The 27,726-nt window shown below is 42.4% G+C and overlaps 4 protein-coding genes across 16 annotated transcripts; 2 read left to right on the top strand and 2 right to left on the bottom strand.

Moving 5' to 3' along the window:
• The first annotated feature begins 1,725 nt into the window (after window positions 1–1,725).
• On the top strand, window positions 1,726–16,708 carry LOC100114402 (MAGUK p55 subfamily member 6). Of its 13 annotated transcripts, none has more exons than XM_008206229.3 (9): window positions 1,728–2,425; window positions 5,685–5,860; window positions 11,923–12,270; window positions 12,481–12,717; window positions 12,840–12,854; window positions 13,231–13,705; window positions 13,995–14,329; window positions 14,846–14,920; window positions 15,305–16,708. In XM_008206229.3, exons 1-9 carry the CDS (start codon window positions 2,218–2,220, stop codon window positions 15,479–15,481), a joined length of 2,046 nt encoding a protein of 681 aa, XP_008204451.1. In that variant the 5' UTR covers window positions 1,728–2,217; the 3' UTR covers window positions 15,482–16,708. The 13 variants fall into 13 exon arrangements, with proteins under 13 accessions (XP_016842932.1, XP_008204451.1, XP_032455094.1 ...); XM_016987444.2 differs by lacking the exon at window positions 1,728–2,425 and adding an exon at window positions 2,981–3,788; XM_016987443.3 differs by lacking the exon at window positions 14,846–14,920 and having other exon boundaries at window positions 1,726–2,425.
• A 5,703-nt stretch (window positions 16,709–22,411) lies between these two features.
• Window positions 22,412–26,218, top strand: LOC100114306 (endoplasmic reticulum-Golgi intermediate compartment protein 3). The gene is made up of 8 exons (XM_031928515.2): window positions 22,412–22,667; window positions 22,940–23,098; window positions 23,165–23,281; window positions 23,364–23,395; window positions 23,471–23,538; window positions 23,600–23,814; window positions 23,902–24,030; window positions 25,049–26,218. The coding sequence occupies exons 1-8, from the start codon at window positions 22,580–22,582 to the stop codon at window positions 25,384–25,386; spliced, it is 1,146 nt and encodes a 381-aa protein (XP_031784375.1). The 5' UTR covers window positions 22,412–22,579; the 3' UTR covers window positions 25,387–26,218.
• LOC103315769 (reactive oxygen species modulator 1) lies at window positions 23,868–24,919 on the bottom strand. Its single transcript, XM_008206226.4, has 3 exons — window positions 24,769–24,919; window positions 24,570–24,706; window positions 23,868–24,262 (listed from the first exon to the last, which is right to left on the bottom strand). Exons 2-3 carry the CDS (start codon window positions 24,698–24,700, stop codon window positions 24,154–24,156), a joined length of 240 nt encoding a protein of 79 aa, XP_008204448.1. The 5' UTR covers window positions 24,701–24,706; window positions 24,769–24,919; the 3' UTR covers window positions 23,868–24,153.
• On the bottom strand, window positions 25,811–27,715 carry LOC100114274 (transcription termination factor 3, mitochondrial). Its single transcript, XM_008206227.4, has 2 exons — window positions 26,245–27,715; window positions 25,811–26,167 (listed from the first exon to the last, which is right to left on the bottom strand). Exons 1-2 carry the CDS (start codon window positions 27,419–27,421, stop codon window positions 25,890–25,892), a joined length of 1,455 nt encoding a protein of 484 aa, XP_008204449.1. The 5' UTR covers window positions 27,422–27,715; the 3' UTR covers window positions 25,811–25,889.
• Between the last annotated feature and the right edge of the window lie 11 nt (window positions 27,716–27,726).

Raw genomic sequence — 27,726 nt, 5'->3', positions numbered from 1 at the left:
AACGATTACGCGCGAATTACTCGCGCACATCGGTCCTACGGCTAATTCTTGCGACCATTATACCGGTTCATTCGTAGCGCGCGAATTACCCCGATGGGAACGAATTGGGAGCGCGGCATTTGTCCGCATAATTATAACGTCTGACTAAAAAAAAAAAAGCGTTTGCATAATTTTTCGTAACGATTAAGGATCGCTTTATTATCATCGCGTTCTGTTTTGCGCTCGCTCCTTCGTTCTTGAACTACAAACGAGCGACACCTTTCTCAAAACAACGCCGGCAACCGCAATTGCCGTTGCAAAAGCAATTCTAGAACAGCCGAGTTACGAGTTTCGCAAACACTATCCTAATAACGCTTATTTAAAAAATCTTTACGAGCTGGTTTACATTTCAAGCCAAACGACGGCAGCGTGGAATTTAATAATTTTTTCAAATCCGCGCGTGCTGCCACCTCGCGGCGTTCTCCTCAGCTTCCGACCAATCGAGAGAATCGTGGATAATCGCAGTTTCCTGCCTTACCGTCTCTTGTACATATATATGTATACATCGAAACGATCCATTTCTCATTTACAGCAGACGCGCGATTTCATATCGCGCGGAAAATTTGTCGGGCGGTATATATGAACAAAAAAATTGCTCGTCGAACAGAGTTATCATCGGGTAATCGATTGTATCACCATATTATGTAATATTATGTAGGGCATGACTTTGATACACGTACTTTGAGGTGTATATTGTGGATGAAACGGAAAGTCGGAACTCACTGGTGCTGCAACACGTCGCAGCGGCTCGGCTCCTAACGTGAGTCGAAAATCTATAAATAACGGCGCTCACTCGCCGCAGAGCATCGGAAGTACGCGATTCTGGAGCTTTTGATAAACTGCTCGCTGTTCTGTATATACGCGCGCTGCTCGTAATCCGTGCTGTAATCCTACGGGATATCTCGCAATTTTAAATACACGCGCGCTACCGGTTTGCCGATGGTTATTAATTTCCGTTATTCTGATTTGTTGCTTAATCTCCTGATTATATTTGCCAGTCGACTTGCATCGAGGGCTTTGGAATAAATTTCGTGCTCCTCGTGTGGATTTGTGACGGTTTTCGATATAAATACGGGTATACACGTGAAGAATTAAAATTTCGCGGCCGTGAAAATGACACGACGAGCAATAAAAATAACCGTTGCCTGCGCAAATCGCGCGTATTTTCGAAACGCTTCGCGAGGTAAATGTTTTAAAATTCACTCGGTATCGATGAGCATAAACATGGTTTTCTTCTGCTTTGTTTTCGAAACGACACTTTTGATTTTTATACAAATCATCGCCGTAATCCTGATCGACCTTAAGAATAGTTCAAAACTTGATATTTTGCGTAACAACGAAATTCAGTCAAGAGCTTGCGAAAGTGAAATATTATTTACAAGGCACGCTCAGCCGCAGTTAGTAAAATTTCCAGATAATTTTCAAAGCGCATAGTCTATACGCAGCTACGGGCCGAGCTTTTTCATGCAAATTAATCCATAGTGCACCGGCCGGTACCTGCAGGTCATGCCATATCCACACAAAGACTACGTTCCTCGCAGGAAAAGAAAAAAAAAGAAAAACATCGGAACTGTCGCGTGTCCGTCTCATCGAGCAGACGGCGCATCGCGTTTCCATGGCTGCGCGCCTTGTACTTCGACCCGGAAGCTATTCGCGAACACATCCACAGTCGTATCAAAGGGGTCGTATCCGCGTAGTCGCGTCGCCGCGGTTATCAAGGAGGGCTCGCGCATATTCTAATTTCGAACATCGCGTTACACATACGCGCATATTATAAGCTCTCGCGCACGTGGGTCGATGTTTGCGTTGTGGATTCCCGGAGCTTGATGGATGCGGCCGATCGGTCATATCGCCAGTGTGAGTCAGAAGCTTGCGCGAGTCGCACGGCCGAGCTTTGAGGCGCCGCTCCGTGTGGTAATTGTGCAAACACGAGCGGTCTTCCTCCGAGGCGACGTTCTTTTCGCGTTCTCACACCGGCCGGAGGGGAAAAACAACAATCAAGCATAACCGTGATGAATGAGTTGTTCCGTGGAATTCGAGAGTGATGTAGCAGTGCGGAACGATTTTTCAAAAATACAGCGTTCGACGCAGCGTTGATAACGTTGTACGCCCGAGTGCAAAAAAGCTCGAGTCGAGGAAAAGGAAGCACGTGCGCTTGTATACACGGCGGGTGAAAATATGGCACGACGCTCGCGAAGCTCGGAGCTTTCGTGTCCACACCAGCGCAAAAGCGTCTGCTGGCCGGATCAGGTCGAGGTGGCGCGGAGGAGACCAAAGAATAATAAATTGTGCGATTACTGCTCCATGAGCGGGATATCTCAGTCGGCGCTTATGCATCAGCGGAGCCACGGCGCCGAGACTGTTCTTGGCAGATCCCTCGACTCTGGTGAGAGCTTTTCCGCAACTCTGCCTTTTTATAATTGTTTGCACGCATTTCGTATAAAGGCTACTTCAAAGCTGCAAAGCTGCATTTTGCGAATACCTCGAGCGAGGTCGCGATTCAAAAACTCATACACCTACACGTGTTTTGATAGTCGGGAGCATAACGAATGCCCCCGATCGGTAGCTAGGTGTCACAACTATACTATACACGCGCCCTGGCCAAGGACAAGTTCAGCGACGGCTGGTCAGTGGTCGCTGAATCGATGAACGAAAGCCTGCTTTTCCCGCCAAAAAGGCACTCGTAAGCCACCTCTACACTGCACCTATCACACGTACAAGCGACGGCGCGAATAATAGACAAGCTAATCCAGTGCAGATCCATAAAAAGTTGTTTATAGACGACCACCGCGGCGGTATATCGAACGCTCCTCGCGATTCGCGCGCAGGCTGCAGACACACTTATTTTTTCGCCGCTTCTCTCTCCCTCCATCGCATCGGCGTGTATAGTGTCTGGCGCGCAAAGAGAGCCTCAACAGCTGTGCTCTCGCTATTCCGCGCGCCGCGGCGGGCAGTCGTGTGCGCGCCTCCGTGGCTGAACGTTTTTTCGAGAGGCTTTCTGCGGGACACTGCAGCACAACATCTTCACTCCGTCTCGATGCAACCCGCCGAGATGTCGGCGGCGCGAGTGGCCACGAGCTTGCGGACCGCGAGCTTTCGCCTGCCGCTCAGGTTTCGCGTCGTTTGAAACCGTCCGCTCGTGTGCGCGAGGGCAGTTTTTTTCTCAAAGAAGTCAAGCGAAAATCGTTGGAAAAGGAGGACTGCATCGGCCCTAGTCTCTCGCGAGCAGCTCTTGAGCTGCGATAGGATCTGTCGGGGCAGCGGCGGCGGTAGCGGCGCTCGTGGAACCCGTTGCGCCTCTCTCTCTCTCTCTCTCTCTCTCTCTCTCTGTCTCTTCTCTTTCACTCTCGCAGACAGGTAGACCATAACGCGGCTGCGGCGGCAGGTAGTAGCGTACGCGCTCGGTAGCCATGAGGTAGTGTGTAACCGTCGTCTAGTCGCTCTCCATGCATGTGATTCCTCTGGCGAACGCTGAGCGAGCGAGCGAGCGAGAGAGAGAGAGAGAGAGAGAGAGAGAGAGAGAGAGAGAGCAGTGAACCTGAGGCGCTTCGCGCACCTGCGCGGAGTCGGTGCATTTCTAACGCCGAGGATACGCGAGTGCTGACTGAGTGAAAACACAAGAGGCGAAGAGAGAGCCATGGTGTTCCTCGGGAGAAAGGAGAAGCGAGTCGGCGAGCGGGACCGCCGGCTCCTCCAGAGCATGGACGCCGTGCAGCAGGACGTCAACAAAGTCGCGCACTATGATAACGGTACATTGCGTCTTATACTATATTATGCCGATGCCGCGGCTTTTATTTTCGTTCGTTTATTTTTCCTTGGGCTTGCGAGAAGTTTTCGGGCCAGGGCGTGGGCGGCGAAGTCGATTTTTTTCCTTTGCTTTTTTGCCTTGCTCTCGCGCGAGCGTTGGCGGTGCGGGAAATCGGCTCTGCGCTCTCGGCAGGTATACGCACGCGTCTCTACGGCGTGAGAAGTTTCGCGCTGTTTCGTATACCGAGGTGACAATTCAGACTTGATGAGAGATCCAGTTATTTTCGTTTCTTTCTTCCGCTCTGAAGATCGTTATACTCGTATAATTGTTTTAATTACAAACGCGTTTCGAGTAACTGCACTACACACTTGTTTCGAGCGATGGTGAACAAAGGATGATTAAAAGAAAACCTGTGCAATAATCTCGAGTTTTCCGAAGCTGAAAGTGAGTCCACGGTATACAGAGACGGTGTGTCGAAAGTATCGGTTCTACGCCTTCGGGTCAATTAGCTTGCAAGCGCCAATGCCATTAACACAGCACAATGCATATGCGACGCTGCACTTGTACGTGAGAAACCTACATATACGAGCTAATCACGCAGGCGCTATTCTCCGAACTATATAACACGTATAAATCGTTTCCGGCGGATTGCTCTCTGCATAAATAATTATGCATGCGAAATTTAATTGCATGCCTCGCAAGGCCTCTTGGAATTCTTCGGTGGTCGATATACTTATTGGACATGAGACATATAGCTCCCCTCTTTTTTTCAAACATTACGGAGAAATACTTGAAAAATTCGTGTGTCTGTCGCAGTGTTAATAATGTTAAATTGACTGTAAATAATATAAGAGTGCCATTCGAACTATTCTAATATGGCAGAGAGCTCGTCTTTTCGTATAGCAACGAAGCTATTTCAGTTGGAAAAAAGCGTATAGGACAGTGACAATAGAAAAACTAAAACACCTCGACACGATAAATCATTCGCGGGGGATTATATCAGCTAATCCTTTATATACAACAAAGCCTCTCCCACGCGCAACATTAAATAATACACAAGCCTCGTAAATCCCAATGACTGCAATCCTAAAAAGCGGAAGAATGGCTCCTCTCTCGCCGTAAAAACAAACCGCAGAAACACTAAACGACAAAATGTTTGCCTCCACAATGGTCCATAAAGCGGTGAATCTCCCGCATAAAATCCCGAGAAGCCACCTCCCGCGTCATCGCGCGCGACGAAAAAAAGAGAGGACGATTCTAACCGTGTCGACGATTGCCGGTTTGATAATATAGTTCCGGCGCAAATCGCGTCTGCGAGCGCGGCTCTTTCTCCCTCGCGCGAAGGAGAATCGATCGATATTGATCGATATTGATCGATTGGCAGTTCAGTCTATTTTTTTGGCGATTCGTGCAGTATCTACTCTGCTCTGGTGTACTGTATTTATGTTGGCGGTTCAACATAACTTTTAAAGCTAACCACGAATTTCACCGCGAAAATATATTTTCGCTCTTTGACGTTAGATAAAACTACTGCGGTATCATATCGAATTAGCTTACGCAACACAATATACCGTATAGCATTTGCGCTCTTCGCGGCAGACACACGCAACGCTCCGGTTTACGATAAAAAAAGGAAACAAGAAAAAAAGTCATATATCCCGACGAAACTGCGCAATTTTTCCATCACTCCCCCCGGAGGCGTCCTATAGACTCGTGCAAGCATTCCGCGAGGGGCCACCTGTGGCTGCAATTATTGATCCATCTCGTAGCGCCGGGGCGATTGCCACGCCCGGGAATATCTCTCTCGGCGGCAGTGGTGGCGCGGGCGCCGGCTGGAAGAAGAAGAATTCGCGCAGTGGATGATAAAATAGAATGCGGCGTGCCGTTGTTGTTACAGCGGCTTTCATGCGCTCCCGCGACGGGATAGCACCGGCTGCACAGCAGGAGGAGGAGGAAGATGCACAGCCGGAGGACAGCAGGACGCAGCTGGACAGGAGCCCCGAGCCACAGGACACGGACCTGCTCTTCCTCGACGCCTTCATCGGGGATCCGCTCGTCAGGTCCCTCGTCCAGGTGAGACTGCTCATTTCAGTTTATTGCACGGCTATTACTGACGATCCATATGGGGGAAATCTACAATAGTTCGTCGGAATTCGATTGTATGGGGTATTCGGCTTCGTTGCGGAGCACCTCCGCAGACTAGCTCTTAGCAGGCTCGAAAGTACAAGCGTAGCAGTCGTTTGAGCTCCTACTGACGTAGGTTCAAAGAGCTCTTTGTCAGAAGAATTACCGCGAGTGCGAAGAAATTTAAATTGTTCTGCGGACGCGGAAGAAAGTCCTCGTTGCGCAGCAGTTATAAAATTCATAATATTAAGATTTTATTCGCAAATCACACTTTGTATACACAGTTAGCTACGAGATATATAATTACGAAAACGAAGACAGCACGGGCCACGGTAATTTTGGATAAGCCTTTCTGGCTTGAGTTGTTTTTCAATTGTTCAGCCCCCGATTCCCAGGATTACGGATTAAATCAGGCTCAGATTCAGCCGAGCTTACTTTGCCCTTAATAATGCCGCTTACATTGGAGGGAATTTTAAATCGCATAAAAATTATTTCTGCTGAATTATTTTGGCTACAAATAAACTGTCGGCTTGATTTGTGAAACATTTGAAACGTTTTTTTAACTCACTAACTAAAAAGTGCAAACAGCAATCTGCTGGTTCAAAAGAAATGTACTACACGAATAAAATTATTACTTCCTGGTAAAAGATAAAAAAATCTCTCGCTTATTCTGTTAGCAGAAATAGACCTCTGAATGTTTCTGAATGAAATAGAAGTGTGGATATAGTTTCATTCTCAAATTCCGGAAATTCTTTAAAAATAAATTTCCAAACCTTTGTTGCCGCTTCGTCGAAATTTTCTCGATTTAAATTACGCAGAGACGACGTCGTTAATATAACACGTTTTCGACCGCATCGTTGTCATTTATTATTTAATGCATTTGCACAGGGACATAGCCATAAATTAATTAGACAATAAAAAATTAAACGCCACTGATCCGTTATTTAGATACTGCAATCGTCGATTCGACAGTTCATCAACCTCCATCTAAAAAAAAGCCCATTAAAAAGAAATTCTCCCGCGCCAAGAGCAAACACACTCGTAAATCTGAGTAAAATATACTACACGAAAAAACTGTGACGCGACGACACGCGATTTAAGAGCCGATGACACGCGCGGATTATAAAAAAATGTTTTTTCGTTTGTACTACGAATTTTGCTTTCATTATAAAGTGATCTCGAATTTGCAATTATTTTCATTTCGAAAAATGCAATCATGGTTTGCCATTGCCGATGGAAGGAAAGTGGAATATCCTTGAATGCAGGAAAGAAGCTCGAAATTAATATGGTCGTCTGTTGTCGAAAACAAAAACTCATCGCAACGAAGCCGCGAGGATACCCATTCATTCCACGTGGCGCGTTGAAAAACACGCTTCTCAAAAAGCTCCGACAACAATGTTTGCCCAAAGTTTCCGCATTGCGGTCTCGCAGCCTCTCGCTCCACGCTGTAAAGAATCCGCAACGACGTCACACCCAATTTCCATGCGCGTCCACGGAAATAAAAGCCTCCTCCGCCTCGTGGTCGTCGTCGTCGTCGTCGTCGATTTTTGTCGCGCGTGTTAAAATAGCCTGCATCGGCGCGCCTCGCTGGAATTTTCGGCGCGTCGTCGACCTGACGTCACGAGCGACGGATCGAAAGCTCGGCTGTTTACTACGTGAACGCGCGAATTTTACGAAGCTCGAATAATGAAAGCACGAAGCAACTGATACTGTGTACCACGAGAGGTTTTAACGGCTCGGCGCTTCCGTGGATTTTAGGAACTTGTTTATGCGCGTCGTCGAGAATTAGCGGCTGTTACGCGCGCGGGAATATTTTACCGGGAAAGGGGCGATTGATGCGGGGAGTTACTAAAGCTCTCTCTTATGTACTTGAAGTCTGCCCGAAGTTATACTGGTGCTTTTTAGTTGTGGTTTTTGATTGAAAAATCTTTTCCTAGAGAATGCCGTGCTTGAGCTTTTGTATAACGTTGATGGGAAATCGTGCGTGTCGTTCGATCGCTCGTAATATCCTGCTCCTGGTGAATCGGAAAACATTATTATTATTAAAGTGCAAGAATGCAATGAGAAAAATACTCCAATAACGCGCACGTAAACCCTTTTCCCTTACAAAGTAACCGCCATCGCGTCCTTTGATTAAAAGAAATTCAATCGCGAAAGTAAAAATTCTATTTAAAACATTTCGCTACAGTGATATAGCCCGGTTACCCGCACGCGTCAAAACTAATATGCGTTTCTGCAGGGTTGCAAATTTTTAGCGAACTCCTTCTCGGAAGCATTGATTTATTTGCGCTGAAAAACGTTTAAAATATAGTCCCTCTCTTCCGTCGCCGCGACTTTCCTCTCTCGCTCGCAAGCGCGCGCGCCCGGCGAACGAAAAAAGATTTGACAAATGAGTTTTCGTAAATAGACTATCGGAGAAAAAAATGTGTGTGCACACTCGCAGCTTCGTCGAGATAATTGTTGAACGGCGCTCGGAAGCGCGCAATAAAATTAGCCGAATCGAGTCTGGAGCCGGTATAAATATTTCCCAGCCGAGGAGAGCGAGTTCAACGAAATTTCGCAGACGATTTATCGTTCCGATGATGCGCGACGCGACTGAGAGAGCTCTCAGTCTTGTTGGCTCTGACATAAAAATCCGAAATAGATCGCGACTGTCGTCGTTTTTGCGCGATGAGTGCAATTTGAATATCCCGCCGATACGCGATACGCGTTCTCCGGCGGGATGAAGTGCCAGGCCGCATACAATTTTGGTTTGCTCTGTTACTCGCCGGAAAATAAGTAACGCACTATTTGAAAAATAGAAGCCTCGGGCGATTCTTCCTCTAAGAAAGGTCGCTAATTAGTCGGCAGCCGCGGCTATAACAAGCTCGAAAATAACCGCTTCGCTCTACGAACGCGTATAGGAGCGGCCTCAGCTCCGAAAACTCGGGCGCGACGCGTTAATAAATATAGCTCATATCCTATATGTATATACCGCATTGCATACAGCATCAGAGCAGAAGCATCGCATGAATGAACAAACCGGCGACGTCGTCCGAGCGTAGACGTTATAGAATATAGATATATACACGTAGCTGGAAAAGCCCGCATGGACGCGTGCGTCAGTCCCGGGTGTATTTTTGCCGCTCGCGCGTTGCTGTAGCGCGACACGATCGCGCCCTACCCCCCTTTCAGTCCGACGCGAGCTGTCACCGAGGCTGACAGTTTTTCCTCTCGACTCCTCGTGGCGCAGACGGAAAACTTTCGCCTCTCGCTTTTCTTGTGTGCACCTATATACCCGCGGTTATTTCGGGCGCGACACACTTTCCCGAGAAGAAAAGAATTAGAAGAAGGAGAAGCAGAGGACGAGGGAAAATACGCATATCGAGCATGACTAACAAGGTATAGAACTGACATATTGCGTATACACAGACTGCATGCACGCGTTGTGCGCGTTGAGCTTTTACCCTTATTAGACTAGCTGATAGGCGCGAGTAATCACGGCTCGGTTTCAATAACGCGCGAATTTCGAATCTCATCCCGTTATCCGCTACTGGAAGACTCTTCCGAAATCGAGCAGCGATAATCGAATATCATTGGCCGCGTGCTGGAAGAAAATCTAAACGGGACGAAGAAAAGAGATCGCGCTTGTTTACGTTCTCGCATTACACGTGTCGCCGTTCGAAATCACGCTCTCCCCGCGGCTTTTGCGCAGCTAAGCTGGCAAAGAAGTCAAGGGAGGCGAGGCTAAGCGCAGCTCTGTACACACAAAAGCCTCTCCTATATGTATAGTAGTGTATACCTGTTCGCCGGCCGGGTTTTCGGGGCATCAGACGCCGGCGCTGCTCACTTCCTCCTTTGAATTCAAGCCGTCGTCTCGAGGCGAGCGTGCTCTCTTTATACACCTGCAATGGGAAACGATCTTTTTCTTTCTTCATTCCAGCCGGCTTTTGTGCAAGGGCGCGATTGCCTCCGGCATTGTTTTTATTGTTTTTGCTCGGGTTACGTGTGCGGACTTTTTCTGTCCGGATCAGAGGAGGCTTTTTGTTTTTCTTCGATTCAATATGAACATGAAGTCAAACAGGCGCGCGCAAGACCCGCTGAAACTATGACACCTATGGCGTAGCCAATTAACCGGAGACTCTGGTCCGCTGCGTGGCTGTGGGCTGTGGCTGTGGGCTGTGGCTGTGCTCGGCGCATCGGCCCAGACCAGTTTATATCGGCAATTGCGGCCGCGTGAACTCGGTTAATCGCTGAGGGAGTTGCCCGAGCAAAACCGACTTTCTTTGTCGCAGCGAACATAACTTCTGAGACGAAAGTAAAAGCACTTAAGCGCCACCAATTTTTATCTATATAAGCGATAATTCATCGTTCGGCATTCGTTGCCTATATCATGACGAGAGCAGCACGCCGCGCGCGCTTAACACGTGTGCGTAGCATACTACTACCCACTATTGCTCACTCATGCGTGCGTGCGCGTGTGTGCGCCGTGAAGGGACTTCGAAAGGTGGGAGTCGGCGAAAGAGAGAAGGAGAGAATGGGAACGAGCACGCAGGGACGGCTCTTTCGCCTTTTTCGCCTGTGCTCGCTTACTCGATGAAGTTTCAGCAATTTCGCAGCTCGGAATATTGCGGATTATGACTTCAAATTCGAAAGCCGTCTCCCCGCATCGTCCGCAAGTTTCCCGCAGCCGGAGGGGGGGGGGGGGCGCGGCGTTGGCGCCCGCGACAACTCAGCGCGCAATACGGCCCTGGGGCCCGTCGACACTCGCGGCGTAACGGCTCGTCGCATACCAAGTCGCGCGTGTATATCCTCTGGAATACGAGCTGTCCCCCACCTGTTTTCCCCGAGCCTCTCGGCTGGCCTACGCTCAGGAGAGGGCCCCGAACATAGGCGCGGCTGCATCGCCATCAGCGGCAGATCTTGCACCGCGTCTCGCGCACGCGTACCCTATATATACGCGCAGTCCCGATCGATACTATCCCTCGGACGAGACATCTGCGTTCGCGTGTGTATACACACTGCTGCTGCAGTTCGACGCGCGAGTTCCCGAGTGGCTGTACGTCAGCATCAGTCACACAGACGCTCGCGAGCAGCAGCCGTTCGTTCTCCAGGTGAGTCACGCTCTCTCTATCTCTCTCTCTCTATCTCTCTCTTGCGCTTGGTCGCGCCCTTTTTCCTCCGAGCTCTCTCGATTCCGACGTCGACTCGAGCAGTCGTGCTGCAGCGTCGCCAGGAAAAAGTGCAGCGACATCGCGATACGCGTCGGGTGCGGCCGAGGAGTGTGTATACGATCGGCGCTGGCGGTGTGAGTACGGTATCGCGGTATAAACACACACGCTTATAGGTAAAAAAGTCAAGTCTCGCAGGAACGGAGTCAGCGCCTCGTCGCCCGCAGTGTATGGCTATTCGTGGAGCATAGTGAATATATAAATTACCTAACGATCGCGGTCAGAAAATCGACGCTCGGTTGGAATATTCCTGCGCTCCGTAATGGCTCCCTCTCTCTCTCTCTCTCTCTCTCTCTCTCTCGATCGTTAAACATCACACGCGTCCTCGTTGTCAACGACTGCGACTATTAACCGTGAGAATTTTCGCCGTCCGCGAAAGCCGATCTCTCCCGTGAGAAACGAGTGCCCGCGTGTGCGAATTACCTTTTTCACCTGACACGAGCTACGGAAAGCGACGAGGCGTTGGGTGTATACGCCTCCGACCTCGAGGCACCAATTCTTGCGTTATTCTTAACGCTGCGGAATTGATGCACTAATTGACCGCGCGAGATTATGGGGCGGGCCATTGTATAGCTGCCGTAAGCAGCAGTCGACTTTCTTCGACTTTATTGGCTCTGAATTTCGTGGAGCAATGAACCAGATGATTTTACGCGCGTACTGTCAATTCAGCCTAATTATGGGATGATGTCACGCGAGCAAAGTTACTCCTCCTTTGCATTCGTTTGAATATGCGAATACCTCGTTCGATCGTTGCGTTATTAACATCTAAATATTAACATCTAAAAAAACATTTGTCCGCAGGTACAGGAACGTTTGGAGCACCCTCCGGTCCACGCGACTCCAGTCTGCAGCTCGATCGTCGAGACGGTCCAGCAGATAAGTCGCGCCCTCGAGCCGTCCCGTAATCCGGAGTCTCGCGAGCTTTTGCTGCTGCTGCGGGGCAAGCAGCTCCGCACTCTGCTGGAGACCCACGACGCGGTCGTAGCGGCGCGACTTGCCAACGGCGAGCGCGAACTCGAGGAGTCGCAGAAACCCGAGAACGAGAGGCAGAAGCCGAGGCCGCTGCTCAGGACGATGCCCAGCAACGACGACAGGCCTGCCGAGGCCGTCCGGATCGTCGGTCTTAGGAGGAAGCCCGATGAACCTCTGGTAATTTTTTTGCTTCAGAAAAATCCAACGATTGTTCGAGCGAACATTTTAGCAGTTAGCGAGACGTAAAGATTACTTTATTCAAATTTGTCACAGTTTTAATTTGTCAAGCAATGATGTTGCTACGAGCAACAAAATTTGTGATTAACATTGACGCTGACGAAACATGAATACTCTGAGTATAGAAGCAATCGGACGATGATTTTTCAGGGCCTGACGATTCAAGTGGACGAGAACGGCAACCTGATAATCGCGCGAATCCTCGGCGGCAGTACCGCTGCGAGTCAGGGCCTCCTACGACCAGGCGAAGTCATTCTCGAGGTAAACGGGAAGCAGGTGCGCAATCCCGACGAGCTTCAAATCGCCATCTCTGACGCCAAGGAGAACCTCACACTCAAACTCGCGCCCGGCATCTCCGCCGATGGCAGTAAGCCCATCAAATCGACGGTAACTCTTCACAACATGTTATATTATGCTCTTTACTCTGTACTCTATTCTTGCCTCGTGTAAGATGCCTTTACTGATCGATGAATTTTTTCTGCTTGGCTTTCGATTTAAACCGACGAAAGGAGTCCGAGAGCAAGGTATATTATATTCCAGATGTTCATTTGTCGAGCCTTGTCTCATCATCACACACAAAAAAAAACACTCGCGCGAACACACATTCTGACGCGGATACAAGTTTTTTTCTCAAATCACTTATGTGTACTGTGTAGAATGATTACTTTGTTTGTGTGACCTTGCGAGTACACGACATGCTGCTGGGCTCATCGTCACACGATTATACATTTTCAAAACCGAGTTGCAAACAAATCCATAAATCCATACACGTATATACAAGGCGTAGGGTTGACGTACTATGCATCTGTGCGCACGTTCTCTTCTTTCAGTGTGAATCTCAATATTGTTATACTTATCCACTCGACAGCTGGCTGAATACTAAATTTATGTTCTCCGCAGTGCTATATGCGTGCGTTGTTCGACTACGAGCCAACGGAGGACTCGCTGCTGCCCTGTCGGGAGATCGGCCTGCCCTTCCAGAAGGGTGACATTCTGCAGATCGTGGACCAGGCTGACCCGAACTGGTGGCAGGCACGCCGCATCGAAGGCAACAGCCTCGGACCACCAGGTCTAGTCCCCTCGCTGGAGCTCGAGGAGCGGCGCAAAGCCTTCGTTCCTCCGGAGGCCGACTTTGTGCACAAGATCAGCATCTGCGGCACGCGTATCTCGAAGAAGAAGAAACGCAAGATGTACCAGTCCAAGTCGAACGGCGAATTCGACGGGGCCGAGCTATTGCTCTACGAGGAAGTCGCGAGGATGCCACCCTTCAGGCGCAAGACTCTCGCCCTGGTCGGTCCAAGAGGTGTCGGTAGGAGGACGCTGAAGAACCGGCTGATCAACAGCGATCCCGAAAAGTTCGGGACCATCGTGCCTTGTGAGTTATAAATTGAATAATAAGTCGTGATGGATTTGGGAAAGTTTTTAAGGCTGGTTCATTGTAACTTGGCACAGAAAATGCCTGATATTAGAAATTCGTAATTTCTCGACTATAAGCTCGAAATTTCGCGTTCTCGTGCAATACTGATGTAGAGACAAAGTAACATTTTTTTTTTTTTTTTTTTTTTTTCCGAACCAACTCGAACAAACGTAACGCAAAATTACGTTAAGATAACTAACATGATTCTTCGACGAAGCGATTTAACTTTTAAAATGCATATTTGCAGTCACTTCGAGGCCGCCACGAGTACTGGAAGAGAACGGCAAGAGCTACTGGTTCACCGAGCGCGACTCGATGGAGACAGACATCCGGGAGCACCGTTACCTGGAGCATGGCGAACACGGTGGTCACCTCTATGGGACGAAGCTCGACTCGGTGCGCGAACTCATACGCGCCGGCAAGATGTGCGTTCTTGACTGCAGTCCTGCAGCTCTCAAAATTCTCCACAACAGCACCGAATTCATGCCCTACGTCATCTTCATCGCCGCACCTGGTATGGAGCAACTCAAATCGCTCTACGACTTGGGCAGGTCAACTGGGGCCAGCAATCGAAACCTTACGGTATTGAGCTACTTTACACCGTATTACGTGCTGTTTGCCGTTTGTTTTTGTTCTAGTGATCATTTTTTATGCGTTTATGATATATTTATGTTATTACCGTTGATGCCTTGGTAGAATTCGTACTTAGATTTTTTATTTTATTGGAATTTTATAGCTATTATTCGCATTTGCGAGTTGTGATTTTTATATTTTTAATGTGTGTTACCTAGATACCCTCATAAATTTAAATCGCCCTATGCATACAAATACCTTCTTATTTGACTCATCTTTGAAAAATAGCGAGATATCGCTAAGGAATAATTTTAGCTCATTTTACATTGACAATAAACTTTCAATACTTTTAGTATAGAAAACTCATTACTCGAATAAGAATACTCTTTCAAAAATATTTGTAGCTGCCATACGTTGTTTCCGTCATATCATATTATCTCCATACTTAGTTTATTATATTTTATTTAGTCCTAAGGTTTTATTTTTCCCCTGTCATGTAATACCATTTATTGTTGGCCTCGCTAGTTTGATCGCCAGAGTTCCATCAGATATAGTTCAAGACGCGCCAGAACCCTGGAATCCTTGGCATCTCTATACGAGGTTTGTATTCTGTTTGCATGCTTTTTTGACGATTCTTCCTGTTTTTCTATATTTTAATTTTACAACCAATACTTTACTTTACTGCACCCTTAAAACTTTAAAAATGTTTTTCCGAATAAGAATATTATTAGGGATTTTGTTGCTTATCGGTGCGCTAATAACAGATTAAGGACAATTTCGCAAAGATATGTGACTGCACAAATATACGAAATAATATCACTTTTATATCTATACCATGTTGTATATGCACAAGGACGTCAAGTAATGTTGACTTTAATTCAGGAGTGAACTTCAGCACCCTTGCAAAAAAAATCTTTTATATTTAACACAAATATTTATATAAAATCGGATTTCTAATTGTATATTAAAATGTTTTAAAATTAGGAAGACGATCTAAAATCGACAGTGGAGGAATCAGCAGCCCTACAGCGTGCCTACGAGAAATACATCGACTTGGTGATCGTCAACGAAGATTTCGATCACACCTTCCGACAGGTTGTTGCGGCCCTCGATGCTCTCGCAAGCGAAGACCAGTGGGTCCCGGTCAACTGGATCTATTAAGCACTATTACTAGCCTATACAGCCAATTTGTATATATATATATATAAGGAGAAACAAAAAAGAACAAGATAAAGAATAGACAGAGGCAGGCATTCCGCATTTACGAGTTTGCGAAAACTTTTGATATCGGTCTTTACATCTGAACCTTTTTATTATATTATGATTTGCTCTTTTATGTTTAAAAATATTATTATTATTTTTATTTTCATTTTATAATGAACAGTAAAGTAATACTTTTAAAAATTATTATTTTGCATTACGGACGAAGGATAGGTAGATTGCTCGAGTTACACTGTTTAACAGTTGACTTTGAGACTACCTTTACTTCTTTTATGAATTGTATTCGAACGCGCGAGTAACGGAATCGCAAAATTACCAAGTACAAGCTTAGATTCAAAGATAAGTTGTTTTTTTGTAGCTTATGTGAATGAAAAATCTTGAAAGATTTTCATTTTTTATTATTATTATTTTTTTTTTGCATCAGAGCGCCGTCCATTTATTAATTATAAGTTCGCCAATGATTTACACGAGTTAAATGATTCTCATCTTATTGATATTTTTTCCATGAATTGCTTTCGATTTATTAATTCTTCTTTCTTTTGATGGCATTGACTCGATATAATGCACTGAATTAAAATTATACGTATATTCCTGGCACGCGTTGCCTTAAATTCTACAACCTTGATTGCTAATATTTCAAAATTTATCTGCTAACGTCGCGATTTTGTAATGATACCAATGAATATTTTTTCACGCTACATCACGAAGAAACTACTGTATAATTTTATGCTATAATTAAAAAATATAATCGAACTATATCAAGACTGTACAAATTTTGAAATATCTGCAATGGTCTTGGCTTGAAAATACCAGCGCGATTTTACTTGTGTTATATGTCGCACGAAAACACATAACAACAATAATTAAGATTAACTTACGAAAGCAAACAATCATCACAGTATATGATGAGGATATGCATTACGTATAGGAGAAACAAATTATAAAAATAAATAAATATATATATATATATATATATATATATCTATATTTTTTACTGTAGAAAGAGTCGTTATGTCGAGCTGAACATTAAATAAGGAATGACGAAAATTAACTAGAACGGCACTAAGATATTACTCGACGATAACAGCGTTCGGATTTGAAATAAATACGATCAAAAAGTGTGATGAATGAGATGAATTAAATTTATAAAATCTTTGTTACTCACAATTCTACGACTTCTTTATTAAAATACTAATTTAATCCCTTTTGCATTTTCCCTCTTTACTTTAATGTCGTGGAAAAATTTTAAATGCTAAAATAAAAAAATATCTGTCTCGTGACAGTGCAGTACAAGTAAAATTTATAAGAACTTTTATCTTGAGATGATAATAATTTGTACTTGAAAAATGTCGACAAAAGAATAATGTGTAAACATACCATAAGACTTTGATTGGTTTTATTTCCTTATCAAACTGCGTTACGCAATGATATACGACGCGTAACTATAACCTTATTTCGACAGTCTGCTTAAAGATGTACACTAGTTTATTTATCATAGAAAATAATTGATATTCAACGAAACAGAGTAATAAGTGTTGAATATATGCATCAACCTATTTTAATTAGTCGTTAATTTTACTGGAAATCGAATAAAAAACTTAAGAATATGCTCCACGAGTGTTATTTAATTCGAGAAGCCGTGGAGAACGACAGGAGTGAGATAATTGCCTTGCAAGAAAATTATCTAGAGGACGAAACCTTTCACAAAAGCTACACTGCCCAAAATAAAGCTAAAATATCACCTGAAGAAGAAAAAAGAAGTTTTGACGTCGTGCAAGCATCCCTGGAGAATTTCATACGGCAGTACCCGTGCTTAGTTTCAGTGCACAAAGAAAGTCGAAAAATCGCTGCTATGGTAATACTCGCGAACGAAGAAGTATCGGAAAACTCAATCGCCAATAAAACGTCTTCGATAAAATCCAATACCGAACTTGACATACTATCCTTCATAAACGCAATGTACGAAAGAGCAAATATTCCTGAAAAATGTCCAGATGCAAAAAAGTTTATAAAGTTACGATACCTCGCCGTTCATAAAGATCACGGGCAGAAAGGTTTGGCACGTCTCTGATTAAGGAATCCATTCTGTGGGGTAAAAATAATGATTTCGATCTGCTTTTCGGAACATTTTCATCGATCTTTGCTCAAAAGGCTGCGCGCAAAGCAGGACTGCAAAGCTTTCTAGATTGCGATATTCGAGAACGTCGTAACTCGGACGACTCGCCTCTTTTCGCAGATGCTGCGCCAAACAATATCCACCATGGGAACAGAACTAAGCAGTTAAATGAATGAGTTGAATCTCTGTTGCGTATATCTTACAATTACAAAGGGGTATTTAAATCGAAGATATTTAAGCTTGATTTACTCGTATGACGTTTAATACAGCTATCTTTGATTTGAAAATATTTAAATCAACTATGTCAAAGCAACAGTCATGTGATCATCTGATGAAAATGGCGCTTTGCTATAAAGTCTCTGCAATCGTGGTTAGGTAGTACACGATCGAATAGCTGTTTCTCTCTTTTTCGTAACTATCTTTTAATTCTATAAGTAGAGTGTATGTTATACTTGGAGTCACGACAGTCACGAAAATTAACAGAATGTCAAACGAAAATTATTTTATACGAGAAGCAGATAAGAATGAGGTGCAAAACGTCCTAGTATTGCTCAAGGAAAATTATTTATACAAAGAGACGTTTCACCAGAGTTACATATCCCAACATGTAAATGAGTTTTCGCCAAAGGAGAAGGAAATTTTAGAGAGTGATGTGCTGGCATTACTGGAATATTTACTAACAGGTGTCCCGTGTCTAGTGGCCGTTCATCGGGAAAGCAACAAAATTGTTGGATCACTCATACTAGATCCTTCAAATTCCATCAAAGAAAAAAATCGATATCTGAAACACACAACACATAATCATCTCAAATTTTACGTGACCTGGTTTTCATGCTTGGAAATCATTTTAATGAGCGCAAATATTGCTGAAAAATTCTGAAGAGCTACACAAGTACTACACTTAAAATTCCTCTGTGTTGACAAAAACCAGTTTGTGCAGACGCAACGCCACATAATGTGATATCCTTTATGGCAATAGATTTTAACAATTAAAAATATACATGCATCTGAATTTCAGAAATAATGAAAAGTCCATATAATATATAAATAATATTAATTGTTAAAAAAAAATTATTTTACAATTTACTTTTACTAGGATTGTTATAGCGATGTAATAATAAAGTGTAATAATAAAAATTTGTATTTTCAAAGAGTGGTACTTTTTTATATTGTAAAGCACAATAGTATATTATAAAATTGTATATGCCTCACTGCAGTTGTCGAAAAGTAAAATAAAAATAAAAACGAGAAAAGTTCGTCGAAAAATAGCAATTATTTAACGTCGATGTCCGGATCGAATTATAGTTTGAACAAGCTATCTGTCTAAAAATCCAGATGTTTTTGAAAAGTGATTGTTTGCTTTTATCAAATACTTATATATCCAAAAGGTCAGATTTAACAATCCTAATTTCGAATCAAAGCTCTATGGTCTATACTAAAAATTCAACCTTTGAAAATCTATTATTTTCTTTTTTCATACGACTGAATATCTATATAATACACAAATGTTTTATGAATCAAATAAAAAATTATTATGAACGTAAGGAAAAAAGAACCTCTGTTAAACAGAACAATGACATTAAAAGGCGTGGCTTGTCAACAGAAACCAATGAAGTTGTACGAAAAATATATTGTTTTTATTATGCTGCATAACGATACACCAAATCTTCATCTTGGAACGTAAAGACGAAATGATAATCAGCGCATAGGAAAAAAGATAATAAAGAGTTTGTTGCATGATAATATAGGAGATATGATTATACAAACAATTCATTTCGTCTAGTACATCTCGAGCAGTTTCCATTTAATCATTGACTTTTCAAGACTTTATGACATAGTTTTTGCAGTGATTTCTTTTGAACAATAATTAATTCCTTAAATTTCGGCAATAAAAAATTGTGTGCATCCACCACGTAATCTTCTTCTATATTATTATCTAAGAAAAATAAAGAATCTTCGTACGTGCAGTATACATGACTCTTCAAATATCATTAAACATATAAAATAATCCAGTCCTAAATAATTTACATCAGTGTTTACGAACACTATGTACATCGTAAATACAAGATTCGTACATCAAGATTAAAAATCAAAAATCATCATAGCTTTACAACGGGAGACCAGGCTCTGTGGGTCATGTATTTTGCTCAAACTTGGTGAGTAGCCTTTTTACTATTGAAATGAAGGCTCCTCGAAGGATCCTGTCCAATGGACGATTTTACGGGACTTACAGGGCCTTATATCTAAAATAATGGAAATAAATCCCCTCTTTGAATCTCAATGACTTTTAAAGATGTAATATATAACATATAAGGCCCCGTAGGTCCCGTAAAAAAGCCCATTGGACAGGATCCTTCGAGGAGCCTTCATTTCAATAGTAAAAAGGCTACTCACCAAGTTTGAGCAAAATACATGACCCGCAAAGCGTGAGACCCTTGTAAGCCTTTCTTATATCTCAGTGATTAATGCATACACGCAAATACGTATACAAAACACATGAACGTTGATAAGTTGAAAAGAATTTTCCTATTCCCTGGTAGAAAATAAACCAACCAAAATGGCCTGTGAATTAAGAATTGGCTAAAAATGTTGGCCAACGCTTATCATGAATATTAGCCAACATTTAACCATCGGTTTGGGAAAATTTAAAATGTAGTAATTTAAGGTTATAATATTTTTATACTATTATAGTGATTTATAATTTCGGTTTGTGATATACCTATAATAAATCTATAGAATATGATTGTTGATGTATACGTGAATGTTCACCGTGAGTGTTGTTCAGGTCACCCGGAACTCTAAAAAATGTTGTCCAGGTGTTTATTATGGGAAAAAATGTTAGGCTTAATAATGCGCTTCGTGGGTTGCGGTGTGCGTAGGTGTAAGTTCTGCTCGAAGATGATGGACAATGTGCAGGTCTCCAAGAATCTCAGCGGCTAGTAATGATTCCTATACCCAGTCGAGTTCTGAGTTCGGATTTGGCCAACCGATAGCGAATCAGCTCTTTAAGTTTCTACCAGGGATTCCTATACCGAATATGTGTATAGCTTACTCTGAAAATCGATCGAAACGCAGTATACTATTCTACTCCGCAGTGTCACTCAAGGCTGAAGAAAATATCAGACTACTTATCTCGGAAAAATCCTACGATGCTTCAAGAACAAGTTTACTCGATTCGCGAGGCAGAGAAAGGGGAAACGCGTGAAATAGTTGATTTGCAAAAACGAAATTACATTCACGAAGAGACGATTCACAGCAGCTTCATCTCCAAGCACGAGAACAGCATTTCCAAGGAAGAAATAGAATTGATGAAGGATTGCGTCAAAGCGATCCAGGAGCACATGATTGCGAACAACCCGTGCCTGGTAGTGGTGGCCGTTCATCGAGAAAGGAACAAAATCGTCGGACAAGTTCGCGAAGCTTTCCATCAGATCCAAGACTCTTCGGGACATAATCTCTCGCGCCATACCTATGGTCTCGATAAAACCATCGTTTTCAACACCTTTCCAGAGGCTAAAAAACTGCTGCAGTTCAGACACCTTCACGTTCATGGAAATCACACTCGGAAGGGATTGGCCACGGCTCTGATACGAGAAGCCATCGACTGGGGAAAGAAGAATGGATTCGTCGACGTGGCCTACGACTTGTTCACATCGCTGCACGCGAAGAAAGCGGCTGAGAAGTTGGGAATGAAGATCATCGCGCATAATGTTGTCTCACTTCTGGCCATTGATTTGCGGAGCTAAATCTGCATTTATAGATGTCTACTAAAGAATAATATGTAAATAATCATTCGGAAAATTTTCTTCGAAAGTAATTTCAAGCTAAAAGTTCATTTCTGCTAAAAGCAACAAATGAGCCGTTGGTTTGATTTGCAACTATGAAAATGCCCATCACCATGTGGTTCTTATACTTACCAATCATTATAAATAAATTACCAAGTGTGCAGCTGTTGCCGATCTTTCACACCTTTGATAAAAACGTCCAAGTTTTAAAGTGTTTAAATACAGACTCTAACGGAACCCCGAACCGCCGTGTTATTTCAAAAAAAAAAAAATGAATAAATGAGTTCGATTTGAAAATGTTTTGTATATTTGGTACTTCGTGCATATTGTTAATAAAATGCGACGAAAAAAATTACTACATGGCGCTTTTAATCGCAAGTATTCCTACGCTTTGAATTAAAATATTTTTTCAATACATCATGTAATCGTTTATTCTACCCACCGCGCTTTTGGTCTTTTACTTTGAAAGACGACGAGTTCTTTTTCGATAAGATAAAAAAGCACATAAAATTCTCTTGTATGCATGCCTTGCGAAACTTCAACATGCTGCGATAAACAACCGGTACAATTCGCATATAGCAGTAAAACAAAAGAAACGTATACAATAATAATCAAACCAGACAAATTCAAATCTTCATGTATCAATCCCGCAAAATCCATTAACGCCCCAACAACCGCCGAGTCAACAACCCGCCTACGCGTATCTAAATAAAGTCACGACAAAAGCTCTCGGCAATAATCAAGCCGGTAATAAGGCTTCGTAGTAAAGTAGTGTATACTTACTTATAGAATAACAGGGGCCACATCCTCCCCCGTGGCACACGACATAACGCATACATATATATATATATATATATATATATATATATATATATATATATATATATATACACCTACATATATCGCGTATACACCTACTCGCTGATAGCAGGTGGCGAGAGCGCTTGCGCGTGTGCTGTGCCACGACACTCGCGCGCACCACGAGGGGGAACTTTTGCTCTTTATAGGTATATATTATTATACACATACACGAGCACACATTGTATAGCCGCAGCAGTGTGCGCGTTTGATTATTTATTTTCTGAAAGCCGCGGTCTGCCACCGGGAACTGGGAAGTGCGCGGATGCCCCGAGGAATATGAGCATCCCGGACAGGCTGCGTCAGTTCGACGCCTACCCCAAGACCCTCGAGGACTTCCGCGTTAAAACCTACGGCGGAGCTGTCGGTGAGTCTGTCTTCCTCGTATGGGGATTAACCTCAAACGTCAAGCGACTGTCAGTCGATCTTCCGGCTCGACATCGCGACGAAGATTCGTTTATCCGGGCGATGAGTTTGACTGGATTCTGTTGTCAAAGCGCTTATCTCGTGCTGATTTTGACTAGTCGGCGATGAGTCCCAAAATTCATTGAGAAATAGACACTTTCACGAATGCTATTACTCTTTTGTTTTTTAATGTGAAGCAACAACAATGACAATGCTGCCTTTCGTCTTTTTCAGTGACGATCATCAGCTCCATCATCATGATCCTGCTATTTCTGTCCGAAGTCAACGACTACTTGACTCCGAGTATGAAGGAAGAGCTGTTCGTCGACACTTCCAGAGGCTCCAAGTTGAAAATCAATCTGGACATTGTGATTTCTTCCATAGCTTGTGACAGTTAGTTTTTGTTTGTTGCTATTTTTCAAAAAAATTTCGCATTAACATTGTGCTTTCTACTTGCAGTGTTGTCGATAGATGCTATGGACACGACAGGGGAGACGCATTTAGAAATACAGCATAATATTTTCAAGAGGAGGTTGGATCTTGATGGAAAGCCTATAGAAGATCCTAAAAAGACAGGTACATTCAATGCTTTTTACTCCAAAATATCAAGCTTTTGTATGACTTGCAATCTGTAATCAAAGATTAACTTTTTAACCAGGTATTGCGGATCCCAAGAAAACAACTGAAAAGGTACAGTACACTGACATTGTTTCATTAAAAAATGTATGCTGAAAGTGAGTTAAAGTTTAACAATGTTGAAATTAGCCAGCAGAAAATGCAACTGCAAAATGTGGCGACTGTTATGGAGCTGCAAGCGAAGAGCTTGGTATAAAGTAAGTGAATGATGCAAAGTATTATGAACAGGAGATATGAGTAATAATTGTTCATCAACAGATGCTGTAATACATGTGAGGAGGTGAAAGAAGCGTACAGGAAAAGAAAATGGGCTGTCCACGATACTTCGAGGTTTGCACAATGTAAAAATGATAAATCAAGGGAAATGACATTTAAGGAAGGATGTCAAATATATGGTTTTATGGAGGTAAACAGGGTAGGAGGAAGTTTTCACATAGCACCCGGTGACAGCATTACAATAGATCACCTGCATGGTAAGAGAGCTTTGATGACGTAAAATGGATACTCAAAATGATTTCTAGCCATACTCAAAAAAAAAAATCAAATGTATTTTATCTTAGTACATGACGTTCAACCATACTCTTCATCCCAATTCAACTTAACTCACAGAATTCGACACTTAAGCTTTGGAACAAATATTCCTGGGAAAACTAACCCCATTGACAACACTACAGTAATTGCCTCAGAAGGTAGGTGCACTTGCTCTTGCTTCTTAAAATTATTTTATTTAAAAAAAACAACAATATACGCTGGAGTTTTACAATGCCAGACAGTCTATAGTTATTATTATGTACAATGTCTTCTGTGTATAACTAGCATCGAATACCAGTTCCAATCGCCATAAATGTTCCAAAAGTCCCTCCTCCTTGTACCATAACTTTGCCAACGTTGTTCACTAATTCTCTCCCTCGCAGGCCATGCCTAACATATCATTTATTATTATTTATACATCTTTCAAAAGTAGAGAGTTCATTTACCCAAAAGAGGTTTAGTTTGACTTTACACTGTTTGACCGTTGATTACAACTTGAACAGTACAACTCCTTAAATTAAAGATATACATGTATGTTGACATCATGTATGTACATACGGCCACACATAGAAATCCATTACTGATCATGCATAACAGTGATAGCATAGAACTCTTTTTGGGTAAAAAACGTTTACTGTTATTACGAAACTTTCGCAAGTTCGTTGGGAAGGTATTACAATATGCAAATATTCTCTACCTTAGTGCCGTGAATCCACCGAAAAGTGCGCCAGAAGCCATTCCCACGCAAAAACCAATCGTGAAACCCATTTTCATCCTATCGAAACACGTTGGTCCCTGCTGATAAGCTCCGCCGGGAACGACTGGCATTGTTACCTAAACAGAATTAATGTTAGATGGTTCGACTTCGTAAAGCTATAACTCATTACTCGGCTTACGTTTTGTGATGTATTCTTCTTAACCAATTAATTTCGAACTATTTCAGCTCGTGAGCGAAATTTATTTGCACTGTATTTTCGACTGGAATGAGGGAGTCGCCATATTGAAGACGAGCTGCATGTGCACGCGCGAGAGAGAAAAGAAACAAGAAAAATGCGCGCGCACAGCTCGCTCATAACGGCGGCAAATTCGAATTCTCTCTGTCTGTCGACTTTTAGCAAAGAGAATGAGCTGATATAATTCTGAGACCTAATTAATGGGGTATTCTATTTGTTACAGGAGCAACGATGTTCCACCATTACATAAAAATAGTTCCTACTACGTTTATGAGACTGGACGGATCGATTCTCCACACAAATCAGTTTTCGCTCACCAAACATTCCCGAAGTATAAAGCAATATTCCGGAGAGTCGGGTATGCCTGGACTCTTCTTCAGCTACGAGTTAAGCCCATTGATGGTGAAGTACACGCAAACCGTGAAATCTCTCGGTCATCTCATGACGAACACGTGTGCTATTATAGGCGGCACTTTCACTGTTGCCAGTATTATAGATGCTTTTCTGTATCATTCGGTGCGGGCAATACAGAAAAAAATGGAGCTGGGTAAACTCAGTTAAAATTACCTAGTCAAAATTAAAATTTTTTTGATAGTCAGACTTGTTTCTTGCGTCTCATGGATTGTTTTGTACAACGAATCAATGTATTTTCATTGTGCGAAATATCGACGATATAAATTCATACACTATTCATAGCACTTTGTAAATAAGTGAATCTCTAGAATACGAAAACTTTCAAGCTTTTTGAAACGCCGTTTTTATTTATGTGATACTTCGTCAAGTCTTCCATTAACGATTTCGTTATATTGCTGCACATTTATTTTTCATTCGCGCGCGTTTCACGAATTATATAATTAATTGGAAGATGCATTTATAATGGTATTATACATAGAGAAGATAAATGTGATTGTGAAATTGTCCCAACCAAATACGAAAATACCTCAAGAGTTTTTATATGGGAATATAAGATATAAAATAAACTATTTCCAAATGTATAATTTAATTGCTTGAGTGTATTTACAACAAAATTTATTTATATACATATGTAAAGCAACAATATTATATTAACGCGTTTTCAAAAATAAATTGTATGTTTCTACTGCTGTTTTTGCTATATCTCTACAAAATTCTTCATCAGACCCAACTGCAATTGATTTTGGAGCAATGTACCCTGGTTTCGTAGGATCGTATTGAACCTTATTCAATTCAACGAGAAATTCGTGTCTATTCTTTATACGACTTTTGCGACAAGTTAAAGCATCTGATTGAGAAGCTATCATTAGATGCGACAATTTCATGGTGTTATGAAGATAGTCAAATGTGTCAACAATTTTTTTTCGAGCTGAAAATGTATTAAAATATAATGTAAATAAAATAATGTAATTAATGATAATTCTACGACAATATTTATATACATACTATTCATCCAAAGACGAGGTTTATCCAATAATAGAAGCTTCATTTCTTGTCTGCTGAATCCCATTTCTTCTCTGATTGCAAACGTGTTTTCGCGGATATGTTTAAAATTGTAAGTAATAAGTTTTGGCTGTTTTGTTGCCAAAAATCGTACTTCAGGCCCGTTCAGTTTGAATTCATTTTGAAAATGTCCCAGCCTTTCATCAATCTTTTTTGTTGCCCACAAGAGCCACGATGGATTTTTTGTCACAATTCTTGCTATACTCTGCACTGCAAAATTATGAGCTCTCAAGTATCTCACTCTGGTTTTCATGTCATCTAAATCTTCTTTCAAAACCATTGGACTTTCCGTTATAACATCTCCTAAACTGTCAGCAGGCACACCACAATCATGAAGAAATTGGATATAAATTGGCAGTTCTTTTTCTAGATCTACACTGAGAAGAGCTCTCATATGGTCCTGATCTTTTTCAATTTTGTATAGTTTTACTCCAAGTTTCACATATTCCTGAATCAGAACTGATTTGTCTGCATAAGCAGCAAAGTTGAATGTAGGTGGAAAACTTGGACCAAAGTCAGAGATATCTTCGTTGCATTCATCGAGAGGTCCTGGTATACTAGCATTAAATTCTTTTATATATTTATCTATATTAAATTCATCACTTGATAAGTCGTACTTTATTGTTCCTTGAGGAGTTTCCATAAATTTATATCTTGCAACTTCTTTATTTTCAGCACTAGACTCTCTATCTAATACTTCTGTTTCAGCAGGAGCTAAAACAGTCAAGTTTTCTGAATTGGGAGCATTACTAACAGGCTCCAATTTAACAATTTGGCGTTCTTCTTCATCTTGTAACCGATCACACTCATAACTGTTGATTTCCTTTGACTCTGAAAACCTATTCAAAGGTTTTGCATCTTTAAAAGTCTGATCATTCTCTGTACACAGATAATTAGAAGTTTCTTGTAATCTAAATTGTCTTCTACGCCTCATTCGTTTATCGCTTTTAGCTTCCTCATTTTCTTGTTTTTCAGGCTTGATTTTAAGTTCATTTGGTGATGCCGATGAAAAAATTATTTTCTTACAATAGAATCGCTGACTTACGTCGTGATTAAACTCGGCGTTGCGTTGAGAAATGTTCACTAATCGCAATAAAGCTTTACAGCGTGAAAAGCTCATTTTGCAAAACCTTTTTATATTTAATCGTGAAAATTCGAAAATATAACCTTTCGGCTATATGGTATAACCGAACTCCGTACAAAGATTGAGTACTACATTAACAGCTTCAGTTACGCACTACCTAAGCCAGAAGAGTATTTCGCCATTGCAAAGTGCATCGAAAATCTTTTATTGCAACGTACTTGTTACGTTAACAACAACTTCACTCCCACACAGCAATAACAACATGTGCAGTCGGTCTCCTATAGTCCTATCTCGACTGATATATACTTGCTCCGCCATTTGCAAATTTTCGACCTAACAGC

This window comes from Nasonia vitripennis, chromosome 4, assembly GCF_009193385.2.
Source record: "Nasonia vitripennis strain AsymCx chromosome 4, Nvit_psr_1.1, whole genome shotgun sequence".
NCBI classification, from domain to species: domain Eukaryota; kingdom Metazoa; phylum Arthropoda; class Insecta; order Hymenoptera; family Pteromalidae; genus Nasonia; species Nasonia vitripennis.
Note: the sequence above shows the minus strand (reverse complement) of the source record. Positions and strands in the feature narration are given on the sequence as shown.